General features: G+C 37.5%; 1 protein-coding gene and 1 long non-coding RNA gene across 3 annotated transcripts; one reads left to right on the forward strand and one right to left on the reverse strand.

The window, feature by feature from the left end:
* Window positions 1-405: 405 nt before the first annotated feature.
* On the reverse strand, window positions 406-4922 carry LOC140226429 (putative nuclease HARBI1). Its single transcript, XM_072306901.1, has 4 exons — window positions 4605-4922; window positions 2994-3220; window positions 1371-1550; window positions 406-712 (listed from the first exon to the last, which is right to left on the reverse strand). The coding sequence occupies exons 1-4, from the start codon at window positions 4920-4922 to the stop codon at window positions 406-408; spliced, it is 1032 nt and encodes a 343-aa protein (XP_072163002.1).
* Window positions 4923-9299: 4377 nt separating this feature from the next.
* LOC140226430 (uncharacterized) lies at window positions 9300-12436 on the forward strand. Of its 2 annotated transcripts, none has more exons than XR_011900957.1 (3): window positions 9300-9833; window positions 10726-10984; window positions 11468-12436. It is a non-coding gene; the product is annotated as an uncharacterized lncRNA (long non-coding RNA). The 2 variants fall into 2 exon arrangements; XR_011900958.1 differs by having other exon boundaries at window positions 9300-9827.
* Window positions 12437-26287: the final 13851 nt, after the last annotated feature.

The following is a 26287-nucleotide window of genomic DNA, read 5'->3' on the forward strand; positions in this document are numbered from 1 at the left end:
ATGCCTGATTCGTACATTGATTTCCTAAATTGGATTGTGAAAGCTGGAGAAAAATCTCCATTACGATGTCTTTGTAAATTCTCCCTTAAATGTGAATATTTAATGTGGCGGTTCTAGTGTCATTAACCATATACGACTCTTGAAAGTACTTCAGCAATCATTTGAGATATCACACATGTTTGTAAATCAGAAAAATCAAACAAATTAGTGATGTTGGCAATCAAATCCGTACAGTATTGCTAAAAGATAAGAGAGAGCATAATGAAATTGTTTATTTCTACATGTGTTTGGAAGACGTGTACTTTCCCACTACCCCCCCCCCCCTTCTCCCCTGAATGCAACATAGATTTCTGTTGATTACAATAGCACATAGATCTCACAACATTCTTGACAAAGAAGGTGTGATTAAGAAAAGAAGTCATGGACAATGTCCATTTGCACCATCTGTCCAACTTGGTACTCATGGTCATCGTCGTCCTCATCGACATTGCCCCCTTCGTGTTCATCATCTTCGGGAACTACCTCCTCCTCGTCTACTTCGTCATCTGGTTCGTTGAGGAATTTGGAGATGTTGTGCAGCACAGCACATGCGACAACAACATCGCAGACCCTTCTTGGAGCCATCTGCATGCCTTGGCCCTTCAAGCAACGAAATTTGTTCTTCAGCTGTCCGAAGGTCATTTCGATCAAACACCGGGTTCGTGCATGGGCTCTGCATTTAAAGGAATTTAAAATAAGTTGGAAAAAATTTAAAATGATGTCACGAAATGCATGTTAATGGTGGATTTAGGTAAAGCTTTTAGGGAAAGAAGACGTTGACTGCCCTTCCACATTTTCATCAGACATGTAGACCACTGTAAATGAAAAATCACCAAAACTTAGAAAACAAGAAATTCAAATGTAAATTGCTAAATACACTGTATATTTCTTCTCTCATACAGGACAGCTCCTCCATCGCTGAGGATAATTTTAATCTACCATGGAAGAAAATGGTCAATGACCCTAATGGAGTTATCTGGGGCATCAAGGGAGCTGTCTTGGAAGGGAACATCCTAGTGTAGTTGTCAGATGGGAAGTGTCCATGAGGTAGTTACTCATTGGGGAGTTTAATGTGTCTATTGTTGAAATAGAGCACAGAAAGCGATATGCCCAGAAATGCCACTGATTAAATGTCAATTGGATGGGAGACAATTTTATAATTTTACACTTTTAATGAAATAGTGAGATGCCAATTATTTACCAATACAAAAGAAAGGAGGGAGATGCCTTTCTTTGTTCCAGCTCATGCATTTTTAGGACTTTAAAAATTTGTTCGATTATGTATATAAGGGGTAGCGGATATCTTGGCGTTTTTGATACATTGCACATACCTGTTGTATGCTCTCTTCGGTGGTGTGTCGTCTTTGTTTTCACCAAAGGGAGTTTGGACCCATCGTCTGAGGGGATAGCCACTGTCTCCTAACAGGAAACCACTATCCCCTCTGTTTCGCAGGAATCTTCCCAGATGACTCATTTGCAGGATTCGTGCATCATGCACAGAGCCGGGCCATCTGCAAGGTCATTGTACATGTACCAGTGATATTAACCTTGTATTGTCTGTTTAATGTCACTCTGACAGTATGCAGTTTTTAAAAAGTTTCAAAATAGAAATACAGAAATGTACAAAGTTTCAGGAAAACAAGGTTTGATGGTTAGATTTCAAAATATCAGCTTTGTTGAGAATTGTAATGTGATAGAATAATATTTTTTATGTGGGATATATCTATATATTCTCACTGAGATGTAAATACTTAAACATAGCATTGTCAAAAATAGTTAATGATGTTAAAGTTATAAATATTTTGGTAAACCTAATCAAAAGTGTGTAGGAATTAGAAAGGAAATTTGGATTTCAGGATAATCTAAAGGCATTCTTGCATTTGATTACCTACACATTCTCTTTGTAATATCTCTTTCTCAATTATTCCCCCACTCCCTTTTTGCTTCTACATTTATGGGACCTCTTCAAAATATGCATTCTTTTGAAGAGAAAAATGGTACACTTCAAACAATTATTTTTCTGGAAATATCCAAATTGTTTTGATGTAACTTAAAGATGCTGTATTTCATTGAAAATTAAATCATTTGATAAGCCCTAGTTAATTTCAGACAGTCAGACTTTCACATGCATTTTCTTTCCTGTATCTTTCTGTCTTTGTATTCAATATAACTATTTATTCCAAATGAATGGTGTGTTTCAAGAGAGGGAATAATTACATTGCTTCATAACAAATTAAACCACAAAATTGAAGCATAAGTTGGCCTTTGTTAGATAATTACATCTAAATTATAAAACAAAAATTCCAAATACACAAAGATTCATTTTAAAGTCAGTATTCAAATCAACTTCATTATTATATAGAAATGTGAAATTCCAAATCGGCCCACGGCATCACACCCCTTCTCGTTGAGAATGATTAAATGATGAAAAGGCAGGCAGGAAAAAAAAAAATGAAAATGTGTGCATATGAAGGATCTCAACAGAGGCACAGATAAGGTTGGAAAATTTTGGAAATTATAGGGGTTTACAGGCCGGCTGCATTGGCATACCATCCCAACTCAAACAATTCTTTAAAAAAAAAATAAGGAATCAGAATAATTCTAATTGAAATTTCACAATTCCTCATTATGTCATTATTTGATATGTACCCCCTCCACCGTCCCTCCCCCAAAATTATTTTAATTTGATTTCTTATTACATTTTTATTACTTTATTTCTTTCATTTAGTTGGTTGTGTCATTATATATGCTTGTATTATATACATGTATAATACTTTTTTTTTTGGGGGGGGGGGGAGGAATTGTTGGTCCATTCACCACCCGGCCCCTCCAAATGAGCATGCCAGTGCTCCCTCTCGCAAATTACACCCCATGCCCCCCTCTGTGGAGACAATAATATTAATAAGAAGGGGGAAAAGAGCCTACAAGTTTTGTACGTGTTCTACGAGTTGTACCTGGCCACGACGTTGGTGATGACGTATTTTGCGTCACACACCATTTGGACGTTTATGGTATGACGGAACTTCCTGTTGACGTAAACGTGTTCATTCACACCGAGGACAGCAGAGTTCAAACCCACATGTGTACAATCCACAGCCCCCAAGACACTCGGGAAACCTGCTATGGCGAAGAACTCGTTCTTCACACGGTCTGCCTCAGCTCCAGTTGGGAATTTGATGAACTGCATTGGAAATAGAATTTGAAGTTAAGTTTATCTTAAGTTTGGGCTTTTTCAATCTTCATTCAACTCAATGTGCCATACTGCTAACTTAAATTCTTACGAGTGGGACAGTGTAGTACCGGTCTACTGTAGCTAGAACCCCCAAGGCCTAGCGGCGCGCCGGTGATAGCCGGCGGCGTAGGGTAGGGGTAGGTAGCCGGGATGCGGGACGAGTATGATCTGTGTGAGCATGGTGAGGAAGATAGCCCTGAGCGATCGCGATCGAATTGGAAATAGCTGCATTTGTTCACATTTATTCGGCTGTATAATTTTAACAGTGTGCAACTACAAGGCATTGAAATATTAGTAATATAGTCTAGAATAATTCTGTAATTTAGTACCGGTAGGACCCTAACTGAAATTAGATAGACTCTGAAGTTTACACATGGCCTGGCATAGCAGGGTGGGGCTATCTAGTATTTCTAACGTTGTTAGATGTCTAACGTCTATAAGTTTGCAAAAACTGAAAAAGAGTATTAAACCAAAAAAGATCACAGACAGACTCTATGATCTTCAGAGTCTCTAGATCGAACTGTTGTTATGCTTTTAATAATCAAAGAACAGAAATTCAAATAGACCGTAGCGTAGTCATCATGGTTCTACCGTACTACTAGAACTACTCAGCTTAGCATTATGCAATAATAGACTAAATACCGCCTACCGGTAATGTTACAGAGTGTCTAGTAATGATGATACTATTATTACTATATTGTCTTACTACTCTAGTACAAATACTAAATAGTACTACAGTAGTAGAAGGTTTTTGAGCTTCACTTGATGTGTGCTTGCATGGGGCTGGGGGGGGGGGATGGCGGCTGGTGACCGTTGCGTTGTAGGCGATGGGGGAAAAAAGGTGTAAATCGCAAGCAAATGAGGCATCTGCGTGTTAAACCAATGACAGCTCCTGCACTTGGCATCGATTTTTGTTGTACAAAATTTGCCTTTTTCTTATTGGCTGCCCACATTTGCTAGCCCCCCCCCCCCCCCAAAAAAAAAAAAAAAAAATTTTTACTAATATAGGCACAGCAGAGTCACAAATGTCTGCTCCTATTGCCTTGGACGCCAACAGACTAGAAAATCTAGTAGGTTATTACTAATATTATACACATCTGTGGTTAGAATAGACTCAGAGAAAGAGTCGGTGACTCAGTAAAGACTGAATGATATTGTAGTTCTACTAGTGTGTAACCGTTACTGCATTTTGTCAAATTCAGTGAATTACTGTATCCCATAAAGGTTAACTACAATTTCATACATATATCTATATTATATTAGAGAGAGATACAGTTCTATACAGAACATTACGTGTATTAGAATTAAAGAAGATGCAAGAGACACCGCCTACCTGACTTCTCCGTCGAACCAGGGCCAGTGTCACTTTACGGATGCATCGCGACACGGTCGCAATGCTCACTCTGTGTGATCTAGCTATTTGACTGAGCAGAGTGCCTCCAGCATAATACATCAATGCTATGCACACTTGCACAAGAACTGGCAATGATCTGTTTCTGTTCGTTCTTGGTTGAATATCGCCTCTCAGTAAGTTCACAAGAAAGTTAATTCCCCGTCGTGTAAATCTGTAGGCTTTCTTGATCTTGGTGTCATCCATTCCCAGGAAAGGATCTTCTCTGGGGAGGAAGACCCTCCTACCCCTAGCCGCCATTTTGTTGCTATGAAGCACTTACGAATGACTTGTGAACAACCTTTGATTTTTAAGAGCAGCCCAAACCTGTCGTAAAGATACGAGCAACTTGTGGGACTTACGAACAACTCGGATCTTTATGAAACGGACCTAGTTGATCGTAACTTTACGAACAACTCTACGAAGAACTTTACGAGCAACTGGGTGCACTTACGAACAACTGGGTGCATTTACGATCAAGTTGGTCACTTACGAGCAGCTTTATGAAACACCCCCCCGGCTAGCAGTGCCTATATTTAGCTAGCTAGCTAGACACGTCGTACGGCTACGTGTATTGTACACGACGACAGTCGCGCTAAAGCAATAACCCTCGTTACTCTTGGGGGAAATTGCCACTTTCTTTCCCTTCATAGACTGGCAGGCTTCAAAACAGGTCAATATGCGGTATGCCTAACTATTAAGTTTTGCTACAATCTAATGCTTTTTAAGCCTAGAGCATTTCTAGATCTAACAAACGTTATAGTTTGCATCTTGTCTGACATCACGCTCCAGTCAACTTTAGGCCTACTTAGTACTGCTGCAGCACTTGTCCATTGTTAGTGTACGTGAAATCAATGTACTGTGCGGTAGCGTAGGTCACGCGAACAACAATATCTGTAATCCATTGACCATAGCTTCTTAGTTTGTTTTTCATTGTAATAAGCGGTTAGTGGGCTTGGATCTATGGGATTGATCTCGAGAAGTTTAATGAATATCTGGGATACCGTCCATACCGATGGCATTTTCGATCCAATCCTACAGACGTCAGAAATTGACCAATACTAACACTTTTACAGTTTACTTTTTAATACGGGTACCGTACCGGTACTCTCAGTAGAGTTGTGCAGTAGGGGCCTACTAGACTACTGGGGCCTACCGTTACTTAACTTAGGCTGACTCGCCGGTTATTCTGTCTTTACTCAGTTTTCTATTTTTCTAGATTTGATTCGGCCAGACATTCTTGAAATCTGTAATATGAAGAATCTAGAATCTACAGGTTAAACGCTAAATTATAAACATTTAGCCCTAGAAATAGATCTGAAACTTAGATTTAGATCCTTGTTCTATACATTACTACTAGCACTACTAGACATTATAGGCTATAGACTTTATAGTCTTACCGTTAGTCATTATAGATAGGCAGGTTAGGCTTTACGTTGTTCTTAGATCTACTATAACATTAGTACCTTCTAGACCTAGATCCCCAATAAACAGTCTAGCTGTAGATTTAGCCCCTACCTGGATATAGAGTCTAGATCTAGAGTCTAGACTAGAAAACCTTGAAACTCATTTTTATTGATCTACTAGTCTGTTATAATGACGCCCCAAAATAGACGTCTGGATGTTACATAGACCTAGACAATCGAGTAGACAGAGTTCGAGAGTTCTCCTACGTTTTTAATAGGCCTGCGTAGATAGTAGCGGTTAGAACACTACTACCCTAACGTTAGTACTGTAGTGACAATAAGGCCTACAGTAGGAGTCGACACAAACGAGAACTAGGGTCTATTTTTTTATTTTCTAATAAAGCTGTAAATAAACTTTTAGTCAGGCCTAGCTCCTAGTATTCTTTAGTTTAAATAGAGTTTAGGCCTTCAGCCAAAAGGGTCTAGGCTTACTCTTACTTTGGGCATAGAGTAGGAATACTAGGATAATGAGATCAGTAGGCCTATCGTATGCAGATTCCTACGTACCGCTCTACTAGTCTCTAGATGTCTAGTGTATCGTTAGGCCTGAATAGACTACGGTCTAGACGGTCTACAGTGTAGTACCTGTAGTCTTGATGAACAATATAGCTTAACATCTAGAACCTAGTCTAATATTATTCTTAATCCAAATGCAATGCTTCATGAGATCGACAATAACCCAAGCAGCAGCCAGGCTTTTGATGTACCAGTACTTCTTGTGCCGCTAAATAATACTGAAACATGAACGCAGACTGACAACATTTAGGGAAAGCAAGTTATTTTCCACATACAAATGAATGGATAAAATGAAATTAAATGTGAATCAATAATGATGACTTTATACAATACAAATATTTCAACAAAATTGTACTCGATCTAAAATATTCATTGTTTTGACACTGCATCCGCTGAATAGTGAGAGGATGGATGGTAAAATACGATAGACAACCCGCAGAAAATAGACCGAGATACGTAGTTCTGGCTGATAAACCACGTGTTTATCAGCCAGAACTGCGTATCTGTAGGAGATACGCAGTTCTGGCTGATAAGCACGTGGTTGACCACGAAAAGAGATACGTAGTTCTGCCTGATGAAACACGTGCTTATCAGGCAGAACTGCGTAACTCCTAGAGATACGCAGTTCTGCCTGAAAAACCCCCCGCATGGCCGAAAACTTACGCAGTTCTGGCTGATCAACCCGGGCACGTGACCAGAGATACGCAGTTCTGCCAGATTACGATCGCAAAAATTTGGCGACGATTAATCTGGCAGAACTGCGTAAGTTTTTTAAATTGGTAATTTTTACTACTTAAAAAGGTCAAATTGTCATTTTTTTGCTGGAAATAAATTCTTTAGACCAATTATGACCGAGAAAAGAGGAAAAATGCAACTCATCGTATCTCAGTTTAGAAAGGTGTAACATTGAATCTTTAAACCCGATTTCTGGCGAAATGTGTTAAAGGAGATACGCAGTTCTGCCAGATTACGGCCGAGCATGGCTCGACACTAACTTTTTTGTCTGGTGGCCCGATGGGGCCACCAAAATCCTAAATTTCAAATTTTTGGTGGCCCAAGAGAAAAATTTGGTGTCCCGAAAAAAAAAACCCAATAAAAAACATTAAAAGTTATTTTTTTTAATGAGTCAAATATTTAAGATTTATGATAGTAAGAATTAGAAGTTGGACATATCTACTCATAAATAAACTTCAACAAACTTGCAACACTCACTCTCAGGCATTCATTCAGTCCTTTTCATCCATCCTTTTAACAAATTTAACTGCTAATTTCCGGCGCAAAAAGTTACGAATTTATTGACATACTTTTCAAAAAATTTTGGTGGCCCGAGACGGGCCACCAAACTTGCCCTTTTTTTGAAATTTGGTGGCCCCGGGCCACCGGGCCACCGTTAGTGTCGAGCCCTGCTTATAGGGTAATTTGAGACCAGTTTGTGTCCGGGACCTTCTGTGAAGTTGATGGGTAAAATTATCGAACAAAAAAAAAAAAAAATCCCCATAAGTTCACACAAAAGCATTATGCTGCTCTCTTCAGCTGGGAAACACAAACTGTTGTCTTAACCAAACTGTAAAAACTTGCTGAAGATTAGTACGAATTACAATCTAAAACAAAATATGAGCTGATATCCACTATCATGAAAGAGAATAACAAAACAAAATAGCAAGTAAGAACTGAAAGAAAGAGCTTATTATTTAAAAATTAAAGCCATGAGGAAAGACATGAATGTTCACAATATATTAGTTAACACCTGAGAAGTTGGGTTGTCTCTGTGTTGTGTCACCTCCAAAACAATGCAATGATTTTTTCTTATCTTATAATTTTTACTCTCAAAAGTGACTAATATATATGATTTGCTGGTAATTTTCAAGCAATTCAGAAAGATACATAAAATATATCTTAGTAATGTCAACAGTTTAAATGAATCTGGTATATAGAAAATTTATCCCAGATGAACCAAACACCCTTCACCAGTATTATAACATTTGTATGGTGGCTATCAAGAATGATGAAGAATTCATGAACATCCTTGAATTAATCTATTTGTAATAATATGTGCAAACAAAAACATAATACAAGTCAAATAAGAATTTTTGCTTTTGGCATTCATAACCTATGTCCCCACCAAAAAATTACAATGGTACCCTCTGGTAACTTTAAATGGTAACATGGTAACTTTAAAGATAATGAATCAATCTAAAATACAATTTGAGGGATTGAAACTATAAAGGGGGAGTCTTTTAACTCGGACATTGGGGCTATATAGAAGGTATTTGAGCTCACTAACACGATTCTGGCGTTTTTATCCACCAAAAATTGCTCAGTAACAAGAAATCGCTCAAAAATGTTCACTGATTTGGGAACGCCCCACAAAATTGGCAGCTGATTGGCTTATGCGATTTGACGTATGAGGGGGTAGACCCCGCGAAGCCACCGAGTTCGTCTAATGCGTTGGCAATGTAAAATGAGTGAAACTTTATCTATTTTTAAATCAAGATTTAACCAGTTCTGACAATCTTTGCGTCCCAAAAGTGAATTGAATATGTTGTTTAGACATTTTAGTAGAGGCCCAGTGACGCCACTGACTTTTTTTTTAACACTTTACCCATGATAATTGCCTTTTTGGATCCGGTTTACGTTTGGAAAAAACTAGATATTTTCTGCGAGAGAAAAAGACAAGTAGACGTACAGACAGCCGCTTTACTGCTGACCGTACATTGTGACTCTGTGTGTGTGCATGGATGATAACAACAAATTTCAACTGTTGGAGACTGGATGGCACTCTAATTTTTACGATAACAGCATACCTTGCTAGCTCCGCGGAGATCGCGTTGCATTAGCTTTATACACGGTAAACAAGCTGGTAGCAGTACGTGGTCAACAAGACAGTGTTCTCAATATGGATTCAGACCTGGATTCGCCTTTCTGGCTGCTACCCCCACCGAGATAATGAAGGCGAAGGTAAAGCAGCCCCTCGTCAGCTCCAGCTCCAGCCCCACGCAACCCTAAATCTAATTGCCCTATCTGTATTGAGTTCATCCCGCCCGTAGCCGTACCGTTCTGGAGTATTATGAACCCGACTCTTCACCTCCCGCCCCCGGGGCAGTGGCCCGTGAGGATGCTGCTCGAGGAACAGGGTGATGGCAACGAGCCCGCGACGAGGTTGGGACTTGGAAGATAATAATTGGTACCGGTAACTATCATTAGTATCAAGTACGCTGAGAGTCTAGATAGTTCACTCTAACGTTAGGCCTAACGTTAATTTTTACAGAATGCAGGTCGATTGGGGTCGGAAAAATCAAAACAGAATTTTGTTTACAATACAACATGAACGTGAAACTGGAGTGGAAGAGGGACATCGGTAACGACGGTATGAATTGAAAGGCTATGCACTGAGCTGGCGAGGCAGATGTCATACTTAAGCTCTCATATCTCTCGATCTCATTCATAATGTCACAAGGACAAACTGATTTTTCATATCCCGATTTTTTTTCCGCATTTAACAGTATTTTACTTGAGTCCTGGTATAAAATTTGATGTAATTCATAGTACTGTACCTGTATACGCATGTACCCGGTATATAAGGAGGTCATTTCTCTGGCCCCAAGGACCTTCCTATCATGAGGTAATCGACTGGTAAATTCCAACCAAGTTTGTTTCCACTAGGCCCTCCTACTACAGTTTCACATGTAAATTGCCGAGCACGAGACAAGTTATGAAAGGATTTAGTGAAAAACTGCTGTTTGCAATAAGGTACTTGTAAGTGTTTGCCGGCCATACCATAACTGCAATTTCAATTACCGTATGTGACTGGGCTAAGCAGTGGTTTGAAGAGTCTGGTATCAGTGGTAGCCTCTCTGGCAGTAGGGGTTCCTACAGGCCTAGTCATGAACGATATTTTGTTCACACTTGCCTAGAACTCAAACAATGATTTCACTAATGACTAATAGGCCTATAGTCTAAATCTCATTGTGTGACAGTGCAGTACTACTTCAAAACACCAACTAATAAACACAAAGAAGGAAATAGGAATGTGTTGTTCGTTATGTTTCTTCTTTTTTCTTTCATTTTTTCTTTGTTTTCAGGTGCCTCTGTCGCAGCCGTGTTCCCACATGACCACTGCCAGGGAATCCGTTTGCTGCAAAGAGACTGAGCACATAATGGACAAGATTGAGAATTACGGTACAACGAAAGACATTTCGATGGTCCAATGCGCTGTATTATAGCACATCCAGGTTTCTCAACTGTGGGCCTCGATGAATGGGTGAAAGAAACTGGAAGCTACCAGGACACCCAACAGTAGGCCTATGGAGAAGGTGCTTGAACAAATGCTGCAGATAACAAGTGAGTTTGTTAGGTACATTTAATTCCCTATTTTATTTTCCAAATGTTGCAATAAAGATTAGGCTTTTTTCATATCCCTGATAATTTCCTAATGAATTTTATGGTGTCATTATACGATTCTACATATGAAAGATCCATTCACATTGTGTAATTTTATTCCTGTTCTCACGATTTCTAGAGTAACACTTATGTAATATATTATCAAATTTTAGTCCCTTTGCATTCCATTGCATTCCATTTCATTTCATTTTTGTTTCAATTTCAGGCAGTCAATACATGTTTTTATACATGCATTTTATCCTGCCATTATACAGTCGTCCCCAAAATAATGACTACCATACCCCATGGGTCCCATTTACATTGTCTAATTTAAATCCTATTCTCAAGATAAATTCCTAGATGAACACATGATGTCATATAATAGAATAATCAAATTTTACTCCTTTTGCATTCCATTTTGTCTCACTTTTGTTTCTATATCAGGCGATCAAGACATGTTGCATACCGGTAACTGGTGAGATGATGCTGGACATTTCTGGGCCAAAATGTGAGAGTCCTACTGCCATCTTCTGCTGTTAGAAAAATCTGATAAACTCATCCATCAGAAATAGTGACAGGCTTTCATTTTGCATAGGTTGTAATAAGACTGTATATGCAGCACTGATATTGAGTGGAGAATGTGACAACTTGTCACATTGCGATCTGCTTAACGGGAATGTGGTCACAGTGTAGAAATGCATCAGATAAGTTTGTACATTGCGAAATGTCACATGTATACTTTGTCAGACACCTTGTCCATTACCGGTATGTTGGGTATACTGATGATATGCAGCGTCCAACACCAACTCATCAAGGCACACAGCTGAGAAACATGCTGTTGGACTTCAGCCTCTCTGTACAAATTATCTACAGTACATTGTATTTTATTGTAATTTATTGATGCATGTTCAGTGGAACCTCAATATTATAAGCAGTGATATGACAAACTGTAGTTATAACAAGATCTTGATATACAGGAGTGATATCTCTGGTCCCATAATGTACCTCATTATAACAAGATTCGACTGTATGTCAAATGCACTCTTGTCTCAATTTTTACTCTTACTATGCTCCCCCTCTCTCTTTTGTAATGTAGATCTACTGCATGTTTTAGCGATTGGAAAATGACACTTTCACAACCATACAACTGAAGGTAATTTTGATTGTGTAGAATTGACATGTTGAACAGCTATGTTGTCAATCATGGTCACAAAAAACAAATAACGATCTATTACAATTAAGATGCTGTAGCCTTTCCGGCAATAGCTTCACAGCCTCTATTTAGAGAACAGGACCAAGTCTAGTTACGAACTCATTGAACTGGAATGTAGCTGGCTCATATAGTAGTATTCTGTCATGAACCAGTATTCATTTGTCAAACATTCCTTCCAGCTGATTACACCAATTATATTTTGTAAGCAAATGGAAAAAAAAGTGTGTTGTGTTTTCTATATGTAGTTGTAGCAGTTGTAGTAATACAGTACATGCAGTATAAATTCATCCTTATTAACAAAAAAAGATTAGCTTCATACAGACACATGAAAATGCACAAACATACACATATACACACACACCCTCAGTACACTCATGCATATCAGATACAAACACGCACAAACACACACCAACATTAGACACACATAGGATGAATATATCATTGATATATTTGCCCTATGTTTGTCTGATGGTCCCTCTCATGGAATGGATAGAATTATTCCCCTCGTAGATATATGTGCAGGTAAGGTTTGTTTGGTATTGTACATACTGTATGTATGCGATTTGCATGTTGGTGGGAGTGTTCAAGTGATGCCTGTTTGAAGGTGTTTGTGGGTATGTGTGTAGTATGGCAAAGGGTGTGTGTGTGTGTGTGTGTGTGTGTGTGTGTTGATGTGTGTATAGATAGGAGACCAAAGAAAATTAGTAAAAGGGAGTGAGGAAAAGTAGGGGAGGGGTATTGTACTTACAGGAGTGAGATTGTAAAACCCTACCAGTGTGTTATCTCCATATCCTAATGTTGGAACAAAATGGGATTTATTCCACTGGATCAATGGCAGCTGGTCAGTCAAGCACGCATGAGTGACATCCACATTTGACATCAAATCAGTCCGGAAGAGTTATCTTTTCCACATACATACTGTATGTTTCATATCAATATTATGAGACATTCTCATGTAACATTGAATCAAAAGCTTTGTGATTTCTTCTTTACTATACAGAAATCTCTACAGAACTCAAATTTAGGATAGAAATAATATATGTATTGCAAGTGTACATATACAAAACAATACAGGTGAGTGATGTTATTCAATCTTTCACACATTTAAAAATGTGTACAAATGTGTGAATGTATGTGAGCATATGTGCATGTGGGTGTTTGCTTGTGTGCACATTTTCAGAAGTACCTATCTGCATGAATAATTATGAATGTCTGAGTCTGAGTGACCTAGCAATTGTTCTTTCATAAGACCCCTGACACCATATTCATAAGAAAAAACAATGCTTAACTTTTAATGCTTGACTTCAATGATTATGTATGGAGAACTACATGTATAATAGATATCAACAGAATAATTCCCCAACTAGACTTAGCATCGCATTATGAATTCGGATTCTCCCTGTGGATGCATTCCAGGTCTCCGAACTTGAGTAACTGGGCCCAAGTCTGCTTAAACACAGATGCAGATTATGTAAAATGCTAATGCTTAGAACACATCTTGTTCTCCTTTTTCATAAATCTGTGAATCATATACCAAGAGTAAATTATTGCATTTCTTCTCAAAACTACATGTATATACAATTTTTTTTTTCAATCCCTTTTGAGTGTGTTGTGTTCTATAATGCATGCACATCTGATTCTAAATTATCTTGTCAAAAATATCAATATTTGATCATAAGAGTGATGAGCTCTAATCTATAACAGCAAACATGTTATGATAAAACCATAGTAAGGGACAGCATTCATGTAGAAATCTTCTAAACTTACCATTTTAATACAACACTAAATATCTCTACAGAATAGTGTTAAGAATGCAAGCTCATCTGTCCATAAATATGGTCATTTATGCTTTCAACATCAACAAAATAATACACAGTTTTCCTTGTGTATCCACATGACTCCTGTATTGCAAATGAATTATGATTTTGCTATTAAAAGGACAATATTCAATTGGCAAAGAAATGGTCTTTGAAACACTATTCAAGTTGGCATCATATTGTTTGTGATGAAATGCTACATACATGTTATACAGACGGGACACAACAGTAACCAAGGTGATCTTATCTTGTCTTTAGATGATCACTCATGAATAGAGCGCATACGAATGCTGGGTATGCATAACAACATTTTGAGTGTTTGTATCCAACATCTGACAGAAGAACAGATGAAAAAATCATTCCACAAAAAATTTGTATCATATTGTACATAATATGAACTTCAATCTCAATTGCAAGGATTCCTGAAACCATCACATCATTTGTCAGGTGCAAATTGTCTCCTGTGATATTCAATAACTTCCTCCCTTGGATGACACACGATGGCACTCACAAGGGGAGGCGTTGAAGGCTGGCAGGATGCAGGAGTTTTGTCATCGTACTCCACAACAGCAGAAAGGACATCATCAACATGTGCTGTAGAAAATTCAACAGAAAGAAACAAAGGGACACACAAAATAGATGGAATTAAGATGTTTGCATTGGTTATTAGCACAAAGTCCTTGAGGTGTCATGAACAGAAACCACCATTTTGATAATGACATAAAAAAAAAAAAATCTTTGCAAATTCATATCAAAATTGGGGTTTGTCCTCCTCATTGCAAAGACTTGATTTGAGAATGCCAAAGTAGCCATTGGTCATGGAATGTGGAGTGTTGTCTTCGGGAATGGAAAACTGACTGCCTCCCTTCTATGACTTCTGATTAGTGGAACAGGCATAAGACCTGCCCCTCCACCCCCCCCCCCCCCCCAAAAAAAAAAAGAGAAAATGTATATCTTGACCTTTTAAAATTGATCATTTTATGTGTACTCAGTGGTCAAGAAAGCCATGCTTCTACAAAGACAAACAAATAATAAAATGTGTAGTTGACAAATTGTGCCATTCTAATATTTTTCACTTCATTGTAATTGGTCTTGTAACGTGAATTCATTTTCTTCCAATATTGCATAAAATATCTACACCATTCTTTACGAACCTTCACACTAGAAGACCCAGCCTTGTATTTCGGCTTCACAATCTGGTAGAGCAGATCACCTGTTGCACCTCGAGCTTGCCTCCGGTCTCAATTTGTGTTGTACACTGTAATGCAATGCTGCCAGCTGAACCCTGTAATTAGTAATAGCATAGAGAGGATTGAATAAAAAAAAAAAAATGTCTATGTAGGCCTGTAAGAACATGGTTAACTAGATGCATGTAGGAACTCCTGGGAGAAACAAATACTGTTAATCACAAGTAATAACTGTCATTAGTACTTCCCTACATTCAACATTGTAACCAGGGCAAGTGAAATTGTAATGACGACAACTGAAAATAAACGACTGCAGAAAGTTCCTTGTCTGATTGGAAAGTGACTTTTGTTTGTACATGTAAACTATGAAATCACATTACATTAGTCAACTAATATGGGAAACATTTTGGGACCTTTTAAAATTGATCATTTTATGTGTACTCAGTGGTCAAGAAAGCCATGCCTCTACAAAGACAAACAAATAATAAAATGTGTAGTTGACAAATTGTGCCATTCTAATATTTTTCTCTTCATTGTAATTGGTCTTGTAACGTGAATTCATTTTCTTCCAATATTGCATAAAATATCTACGCCATTCTTTACGAACCTTCGCACTAGACGACCCAGCCTTGTATTTCGGCTTCACAATCTGGTAGAGCAGATCACCTGTTGCACCTCGAGCTTGCCTCCAGTCTCGATTTGTGTTGTACACTGTAATGCAATGCTGCCAGCTGAACCCTGTAATTAGTAATAGCATAGAGAGGATTGAATAAAAAAAAAATGTCTATGTAGGCCTGTAAGAACATGGTTAACTAGATGCATGTAGGAACTCCTGGGAGAAACAAATACTGTTAATCACAAGTAATAACTGTCATTAGTACTTCCCTACATTCAACATTGTAACCAGGGCAAGTGAAATTGTAATGACGACAACTGAAAATAAACGACTGCAGAAAGTTCCATGTCTGATTGGAAAGTGACTTTTTTTTTGTACATGTAAACTATGAAATCACATTACATTAGTCAACTAATATATGGGAAACATTTTGGGGAAAGAAAAAAAAAAAGGATATTGAAGATTTCACTTGCCTAATGACAAATGGGTAAGTGAAGACAAACAATAATGCCCAGTCCTAGATCAATTCAATCGAATAATTTGTTTTGGAACATACCATCCAACCATTCGGTTACTACGTACAACTCTTTAGAGCTTTAATGGGGAAGCAAGGCAGTCCCACTCGAAACGCCAGACAGAGCTTATCAACCTATCTAAACCGTGAAACTGTTAGTAAATAATATGATACTAGTAGAATATTACTCTAGATTAGCAATAGGCCGAGGCCATAACCAGACGCCGTGCGAACCCCGTCCCGATTTATACAGCAACTGGGCTGTGTATAGATCTAGTTACGATGCTCATACGATAGCTAGAGAGTCGTCTATACAGAACATACCCGACTCTATAGATCTAGAGATTTAGAGTCTCTGTATACATTGGTCTCGTGTTTCTATCTCGACTCTATAGAGTCGTCTAGACGCTATACAGAACATACCCGCTTTCTCTCCAGCTTCAGAACTGCTGATCCGCTTTGTTTTTCAGCTCTTTGACGATGGGATTGGCTTCCAGTTCCCAGCTTGATGACAGGGATAGCTATGGGCTGCAGGATCCTCTTTTTGGGCACAAATCCTAGCCGAGTATACAGCCCCTCCTCTACTAGTTTACATGTACTTGGCTCCACTCCTCCAAGCGATCACTGCATACGAGGCTGTACAACCTGACGACTAAAACACGTTGAATAGAAGAACCATTCATTGCATGCATCCCACTGCACTGCACTGCACTGCTGGGCTCGCTTCAGCAAATGAAATGAGTCTCAAAACCCAATTCTTTCGAATGGCGTCATCTTTAGCCTAGGGAAGTTGTGCAGACTTACACCCATCTTTTGTGTCTTTGCTGCGGTGACGACACACCTCCACGGCATTTTCTTGAAATATTTTCTCTAACTTTCCTACAAATACACAAGACTCACTGCACTGTGAAGTACGGTATACGGCGAGACAGTCGGCACTATGAATACCCCCTCGTACGTCAAAGTGTCACATGACAAGGCACGTGACCGGTCCTTGCTTTTTCTGGGGGCGTTCCCGACTACCCGAAAAATGAGCGATTTAGGCGATTTCAACTGAGTTTTTTGAAGTTCACAGATCTCGTTGAAGAAAAGCATACGCGATTTCTAATAGTATTGACACAGTATTTTCACATGATCATGCATTATAAAGTTAAAAGACTGCCCCTATAACTCATTGCCCACACCTTACAGAAAACCCTATTCAATTTGCTTCAGAGGTCAAAGAGAAATGAGGATTTTTGTAGAGCATGTCAGGAATCCCTTCCCTACAAGTTCTGTATGTGTTTACACATTAATATGCAGTTCCAAGAGCATCCAAGTGCTAAACTTGGAAGAATCAGACTCATGACATCCTTTATAACAATCCACATTTCTTTGAGACCACTTAACCAAATTGACTGGGGCTTTCTGCAAGATAGAGCTGAGATGTTATAATTTAAGACCCCAAAGTAGATTTTAGCTGATTTAATCATATTGGGTGCTATCAATGCAAAAGTATAATTGTATTTTTTTTTTTTTTTTGGGGGGGGGGACATACTATATGAATACTTGAGCACAATGTTAACATTGAATGTCACCTTCGAAACAAAGTTATTCTTCCCTAGTGTTGTGGAATAAAATGTTCTGAGAGCAAAGAAACATTACTAAAATGATCTTACACCCTCATTTCAATTTAAGGTAGAAAATGGAATGCCATGTTTCTTCAGGTTACAATATCTAGCTTATGTCCGTCATATTCTTACTGTAAATGAATATTTCAACACAATGTTAACATTGAATGTCACCTCCGAAACGAAGTGATTCTTCCCTGGTGTTGTGGAATAAAATGTTCTGAGAGCAAAGAAACATTACTAAAATGATCTCACACCCTCATCTCAGTTTAAAGTAGAAAATGGAATGCCATGTTTCTTCAGATTACAATATTTAGCTTACAACCTTCGTCCAAATGGAAGGCAAACTACCGGTGCCCATGCTAATTAATGAAGTGTAAAAAAAAAACACTTGTTCTGTGTGGTTTATCTGCTTGAAACAGGAGTTAATTTCTTGTTCTCGAGTTATAATTATTAAAAACATTGATAAAATGAAGAAGTTTTGTGTTATTGTCACTTATTCTCCAAAAAAAAAAAAAAAATCAGTGTTAATATTAATGTCACCTCCGAAACATTCTATTATGTTAACTGTCTCCTCCGAAACATCCATGTGTGAAAAATCCAAGATTTAAAGAAATGATTGGAATTTCATTTAACCTACATAGGAAGGTAACCCTTGTTATAGTATAGAGTAAGGGTCGTGTTTGACGTGGCCTGCCCTCCAATAAATAGTTAAAATCTTAAAAATTGCATGTCAATTGGTATTTTTACCAACAATTTATATATCTCATGTATTTTTTTTAATTCACTTTATATTCAACCCCTAAATAGTTTTGATTCACAAATTATATATTGTTGTTAACCATATAAACTTTGCATGGAGAAGTTTGACTACAGAGTTTTGTCATTATGGTGCAATTCATGAAAACAAAATTTTGCTTAAATTTACTTCAGGTATCAGGGTTTTCCTTAAATTACACGAATAACTCTTCGGCTTTAAGGTCTGAAATGTTATTTTTTCAAAAATGTGAATACTTTCCAACAGGAATCAAACAGAATAATGAGAAAATATTTTGTTTGAAATTTTGACCCTCTGAGTACGAAAGTTACACCACTGATCGTAAAAAAGGCCATATGGAAACATTATTTCCAGAAGTTAGACAATAGTTCAAAATAGTGCGTACATTTTTATTTGAAAACTGAATCTGTTGCATGTCTCAATATCAATTTCTATTGATTTCAATCCCTATCACATTGCTTTCTGGACTACATTTATTTTTTTAAAACAATTTTTCTATGTACACCTACACATTGCACTCACATAAACGCTAATGATATCAGAGCAGTACCAACAAACGGTTGAATTTAATGATTCAAACTTTAAACTTCTTTTTGATATATTTAATTAGGTGATCCGAATATCCTCTCGGATCACCTTCTGTATCTGTACTGATTCTTTGTTTTTAGGTGATCCGAGTATCCTCTCGGATCACCTTCTGTATCTGTACGGATTCTTTGTTCTTCTTCTTCTTTCTTTCTGGACAAAATTTGTGCATCTACTTACTCAGAAAGTTCTCAGAGTATCAATTTCAAACTCATACCATATATGTATCATGTCCCAAAGACGACAAATCTAAAATATCATTGTGATTGGTCAATCGTGACGTCACTACGACGTCATTATATGAAAACACATTCTCAATCATATCTCATTAATGGAATAGAGTTTTTCAATGAAATTTACGTCACATAAATTTCAAGTTATGGGCATTTTACTCATATTCTCGAAATGCATATTTTCTCTTGAAACGTGCGCGTACGCGCGCGTTGAAATATTTGTATGCTCAAATCGAGTTCAATTTTTTTTTTTGCACACGTTTCAGACCATTTAGAGCAATTTTTGAAAAATTGAAAAAAAATGGACGGACGCGTAAGCGCGCGCGCATATACGCACGTACAGCTCATATGCAATAGAAATTTCCACTTTTTTTACACAGATCGGATGCCTGAAATGTCAAGGAATATTTCTACCAAGTTTCAAGTCAATCCGACTCTAAATGACATCATACGGGCCCGTCAAAGTTGAAATTCCGCGCGCGCGTCAATGGCGATATACAGTGCAACAATGCCAAAAAACCGCCAATTTTAAATCTGAGTTTACTCGCCAGGATGGACGGTGACCCCCCATTTTCTTGACATATTTTGAAAACTGATGAGTTGAACATGTCATTTCATGGGTTGGCAATGCTGAAAAAATGATGAAAAGATATCAAATTTCTTAATAAATCAAAAAAAGTAAATTTTCAAAATGACGTCATCAAATTTCAAGTTTACTCGAGCGTATCTCACTTATCCTTAGTCAATTTTCACCCAGATTTCAGTATGCTGTAGCTTATTTAATACTCTATCAGTTATGTAATAACACAATTTTGATTGAATTGCAGCATGACCTCATAAAAATGAATTGAAAGTAACCTTGTCGAATTTGACCAGTTTACGTGTTATCTCTAAGGGAGTGCAGTTTTTCTGGAAATGAAAATTGACACGACTGTCTTTTTCGAGCAGTAGCTCTCTTATGCTTCGGTGAATTTCTCCCAGATTTTAATATGTTGTAGCTGAGACTTTGCTCTATCATATGCATGCCTTTAAATTTTCATAAGATCACGTCAATAAACTTGGTTAAAATTAAAGCTTATATTCGTTGTATTGAAATATTTCTTTCTTTCTGCAACTTTCTTTGCAATAACTCAAGAAAAACATACCCTATCAACAACATATTTTGTACATGCTTAGTTCATGTCACGTTCATTATTTCATAAAATAACAACTACTTGATCAGATGCCATCTTGGTTATGTAAATTAGGGTCAAAGGTCATAAATGTTTCATCCTGTATCTTGGTGAATACATGTCCTATCTTTCCCATATTTTGCACACGTAAAGACCATGTGACAAGGATCATATCACAAAATAACCACTTTTTGCTCAGTTGACATCTTGTCTGTGCAAAGTGGGGTCAAAGGTCATATGTACCTCTTTCTTTATCGTCATTATGACGTGTTATCTCTATGGGAGGGAATTTTTCTAGATGTGAAAATTGACATGATTGTCTTTATCGAGCACTAGCTCACTCACCCTTCGATGAATTTCTCCCAGATTTTAATATGTTGTAGCTGAGACTTTGCGCTATCGTAATATGTCCTCCGTTTTTTTCATACGACGTCAAAAGCACGTCGAAAAACCCGGCTAAGTAATCAAAGCTTAGCTTCATTAGGTGATCCGAGTATCCTCTCGGATCACCTTCTGTATCTGTACGAATTCTTTGTTAGGTGATCCGAGTATCCTTCGGATCACCTTCTGTATCTGTACTGATTCTTTCTTTATTTCTCCTCAAAAGTTGTGCAGAGGTTAGCTCAGAAAGTGCATTGCCTATGAATCTCAAACTTATACCATATATGTATCGTGTCCGAAAGACGACAATCGAACTAAAATCAAAGTGATCAGTCGGCCGTGACGTCACTATGACGTCATTATATAAAAACACATTCTCATTCGTATCTCATTAATGGAACGGAATTTTTCAATGAAATTTACGTCACATATAGTTCAAATTAAGCTGATTCTATTCATATTCTCAAAATTCATCTATATCCTTAAAACGCGCGCGTACGCGCGCGTTGAAATATTTTTATGCTCAAATCGAGCTGAAATTTTTGTTGCACACGTTTCAGACTATTTGGAGCATTTTTTGAAAAATTGAAAAAATCGGACGGACGCGTACGCGCGCGCGCATATACGCACGCATAGCTCATATGCAATAGAAATTTCCCGTTTTTTCACACGGATCGGATACCTGAAATGTCAAGGAATATTTCTACCAAGTTTCAAGTCAATCCGACTCAATATGACGTCATACGAGCCCGTCAAAGTTGAAATTCCGCGCGCGCGTCAATGGCGATATACAGTGGAACTATGCCAAAAAACCGCCAATTTTAAATCCGATTTTACTCGTCAGGATGGACGGTGATCCCCCATTTTCTTTACATATTCTAAAAGCTGATGAGTTGTACATGTCATTTCATGGGTTGGCAATGCTGGCAAAATGATTAAAAGATATAAAATTTATTAATAAAGTGAAAAAAGTAAATTTTCAAAATGACGTCATCAAATTTCAAGTTCACTCGAGCGTATCTCACTTATCCTTTGCCAATTTTCACACACATTTCAGTATGTTGTAGCTTATTAAATGCTCTTTCATTAATATAATAATGGCATTTTGATTGGATGACGGCATCACCTCGTAAAAATGGATTCAAAGTAATCTTATCAAATTTGACCAGTTTACGTGTTATCTCTATGGGAGTGCAGTTTTTCTGGAAATGAAAATTGACATGACTATCTTTCTCGAGCACTATCTCACTTATGCTTCGGTGAATTCCTCTAAGATTTTAATATGTTGTAGCTGAGACTTTGGGCTATCGTAATTGTGCCCTTTATTTTTTCGTACGGTATCGGGATCACGTCCAAAAACTTGGTTGAAATCAAAGCCTATCTTCGATGTATTTTCATATTTCTTTTTTTTTCCAACTTTCTTTGCAATAACTCAAGAAAAACATACTCTATCACCACCATATTTTGCACATGTTTAGTTCATGTCACGTACATTATTTCATAAAATAACAACTACTTTATTAGACACCATCTTGGGTATGTAAATTAGAGTCAAAGGTCATAAATATTTCATCCTGTATCTTAGTAAATACATGTCATATCTTTCCCATATTTTGCACACGTAAAGACCATGTTACAAGAATCATTTCACAAAATAACCACTTTTTGCTCAGATGCCATCTTGTCTGGGCAAAGTGGGGTAAAAGGTCATATGTACTTCTTTCTGTATCTTCGTTATGACGTGTTACCTCTATGGGAGGGAATTTTTCTACATGTGAAAGTTGACATGATTGTCTTTATCGAGCACTAGCTCACTTACCCTTCGGTAAATTTCTCCCAGATTTTAATTTGTTGTAGCTGAGACTTTGCGCTATCAGAAATGTGCCTTTTGTTTTTTCATACGATGCCTGGATCATGCTGAAAACTTGGTTGAAATTAAAGCTTATCTTCGATGTATTGAGATATTTCTTTCTTTCTGCGACTTTCTTTGCAATAACTCAAGAAAAACAGCCTCTATCACCCCCATATTTTGCACATGTTTAGTTCATGTCACGTACATTATTTCATAAAATAACAACTACTTGATCGGACACCATCTTGGGTATGTAAATTACGGTCAAAGGTCATAAATGTTTTATCGTGTATCTTGGTGAATTGGAGTCTTGTCCTATCTTTCCCATATTTTGCACACGCAAAGACCATTTTACAAGAATCATTTCACAAAATAACTACTTTTTGTTCAGATGCCATCTTTGGTGTGCAAAATGGGGTCAAAGGTCAAATATACGTCATTCTTTATCTTCGTTAGTGCATACGGAATTCGGTACCAAAGACGGCAGGTCTGACTCCATTTTCTAAATGAGACGCCAAACATCACATGGCCAATGTCCCCTCAACACAGATGAAACCTGTATGGTCATGCCTATTGGGATCAGGACTCAAATCATTGATTTCCCAATAGATCGGATCACCTAATTTGTCAGTGTTGACAAATTCCAAGTCTAGTTAGGTGATCCGAGTATCCTCTCGGATCACCTTGTTTCTGTACGGATTCTTTCTTCTTTTCCTTCTTATTTCTCCCCAAAAGTTGTGCATCAATTAGCTCAGAAAGTCCTGTTCCTATCAATTTCAAACTTATACCATATATGTATCGTCTCCCAAAGACGGCAATCGAACTAAAATGAAAGTGATCAGTCGACCGTGACGTCACTATGACGTCATTATATGAAAACACATTCTCAATCATATCTCATTCATGGAATAGAATTTTGTAATGAAATTTACGTCACATGTATTTCAAGTCAAGCGCATTCTACTCAAATTCTCAAAATTCATCTATACCTTAAAACGTGCGCGTACGCGCGCATTGAAATATTTGTATGTTCAAATCGAGCTCATTTTTTTTTTTGCACACGTTTCAGACCATTTAGAGCATTTTTTGAAAAATTGAAAAAAATCGGACGGACGCGTACGCGCGCGCACATATACGCACGCACAGCTCATATGCAATGGAAATTTCCCGTGTTTTCACACTTATCGCCTGCCTGAAATGTCAGGGAATATTTCTACCAAGTTTCAAGTCAATCCGACTCAATATGACGTCATACGGGCCCGTCAAAGTTGAAATTCCGCGCGCGCGTCAATGGCGATATACAGTGCAACAATGCCAAAAAACTGCCAATTTTAAAGGGAAGATAAACCCCAAGAACAATGTGGATTGAGTGAAAGCAGCAACATTAGTAGAACACATCAGTGAAAGTTTGAAGAATATCGGACAATCGATGCAAAAGTTATGAATTTTTAAAGTTTTGGTGTTGGAACCGCTGGATGAGGAGACTACTAGAGGTTATGACGTATGAGTGGACTACAATATCAAGAAAATATAAAGAAAATACTACAAAAATCCATTTTTCATGAAAATTACAAATTCCATCAACTTGATATTGACATATGTTAAGGGTAGCAATTATTCCCCCTGCTTTCTGAAAGCGGTTGGTCCACTGCTCTTTCATAATTCCAGAAAAGTGAATTTTTGTTGAATATCCTTTATATTTTCTTTGTATTGTTGTCCACTCATACGTCATATCCTCTAGTAGTCTCCTCATCCAGCGGTTCCAACACCAAAACTTTAAAACTTCATAACTTTTGCATCGATTGTCCGATTTTTCTCAAACTTTCACTGATGTGTTCTACTAATGTTGCTGCTTTCACTCAATCCACATTGCTCTTTGGGTTTACCTTCCCTTTAAATCCGATTTTACTCCTCAGGATGGACGGTGACCCCAAATTTTCTTTACATATTCTGAAAGCTGATGAGTTGTACATGTCATTTCATGGGTTGGTGATGCTGGAAAAATGATTAAAAGATATCAAATTTCTTAATAAAATAAAAAGAGTAAATTTTCAAAATGACGTCATCAAATTACAAGTTCACTCGAGCGTATCTCACTTATCCCTTTCTCATTTTCACCCAGATTTCAGTATGTTGTAGCTTACTAAATGCTCTTTCATTAATGTAATAACAACATTTTGATTAGATGACGGCATCACCTCGAAATATTGGATTGAAAGTAATCTTGTCAAATTTGACAAGTTTACGTGTTATATTAATGGGAGTGCAGTTTTTCTGGAAATGAAAATTGACATGACTATCTTTTTCGAGCACTAGCTCACCTATGCTTCGGTGAATTCCTCTAAGATTTTAATATGTTGTAGCTGAGACTTTGGGCTATCGTGATAGTGCCCTTTATTTTTTCGTACGGTACCGGGATCACGTCCAAAAACTTGGTTGAAATCAAAGCCTATCTCCGATGTATTTTCATATTTCTTTCTTTTTCCAACTTTCTTTGCAATAACTCAAGAAAAACATACTCTATCACCACCATATTTTGCACATGTTTAGTTCATGTCACGTACATTATTTCATAAAATAACAACTACTTTATTAGACGCAATCTTGGGTATGTAAATTAGGGTCAAAGGTTATAAATGTTTCATCCTGTATCTTGGTGAATACATGTTCTATCTTCCCCATATTTTGCACACGTAGAGACAGTATTACAAGGATCATTTCACAAAATAACCACTTTTTGCTCAGATGCCATCTTGTCTGTGCAGATCGGGGTCAAAGGTCATATGTACTTCTTTCTTTATCTTCGTTATGACGTGTTATCTCTATGGGAGGGAATTTTTCTAGATGTGAAAATTGACATGATTGTCTTTATCGAGCACTAGCTCACTTACCCTTACGTGAATTTCTCCCAGATTTTAATATGTTGTAGCTGAGACTTTGCGCTATTGTACGTGTCCCCTTTGTTTTTCATATGGTGTCGGGATAACGTCCAAAAATGTGGTTGAAATTAAAGGTTATCTTCGATGTATTTTCATCTTTCTTTTTCCAATTTTCTTTGCAATAACGCAAGAAAAATAGCCCCTATCAACCCCATATTTTGCACATGTTTAGTTAATGTTACGTACATTATTTCATGAAATAACAACTACTTGATCAGACACCATCTTGGGTATGTAAATTAGGGTCAAAGGTCATAAATGTTTCATCCTGTATCTTGGTGACTACATGTCTTATCTTTGCCATATTTTGCACACGCAAAGACCATGTTACAAGAATCATTTCACAAAATAACCACTTTTTGCTCAG

This window comes from Diadema setosum, chromosome 3 (genome assembly GCF_964275005.1).
Source record: "Diadema setosum chromosome 3, eeDiaSeto1, whole genome shotgun sequence".
Taxonomy (NCBI): domain Eukaryota; kingdom Metazoa; phylum Echinodermata; class Echinoidea; order Diadematoida; family Diadematidae; genus Diadema; species Diadema setosum.

Excerpts from the sequence above, each read along its gene's own strand:
- LOC140226429 (XM_072306901.1), bottom strand. The coding sequence starts at position 4,922 with ATGGCGGCTAGGGGTAGGAGGGTCTTCCTCCCCAGAGAAGATCCTTTC. Across the intron at positions 1,551-2,993 it reads ATCACCAACGTCGTGGCCAG|ATGGCCCGGCTCTGTGCATG; the intron begins GTACAACTCGTA and ends ATGACCTTGCAG. Across the intron at positions 713-1,370 it reads CCGAAGAGAGCATACAACAG|AGCCCATGCACGAACCCGGT; the intron begins GTATGTGCAATG and ends CTTTAAATGCAG.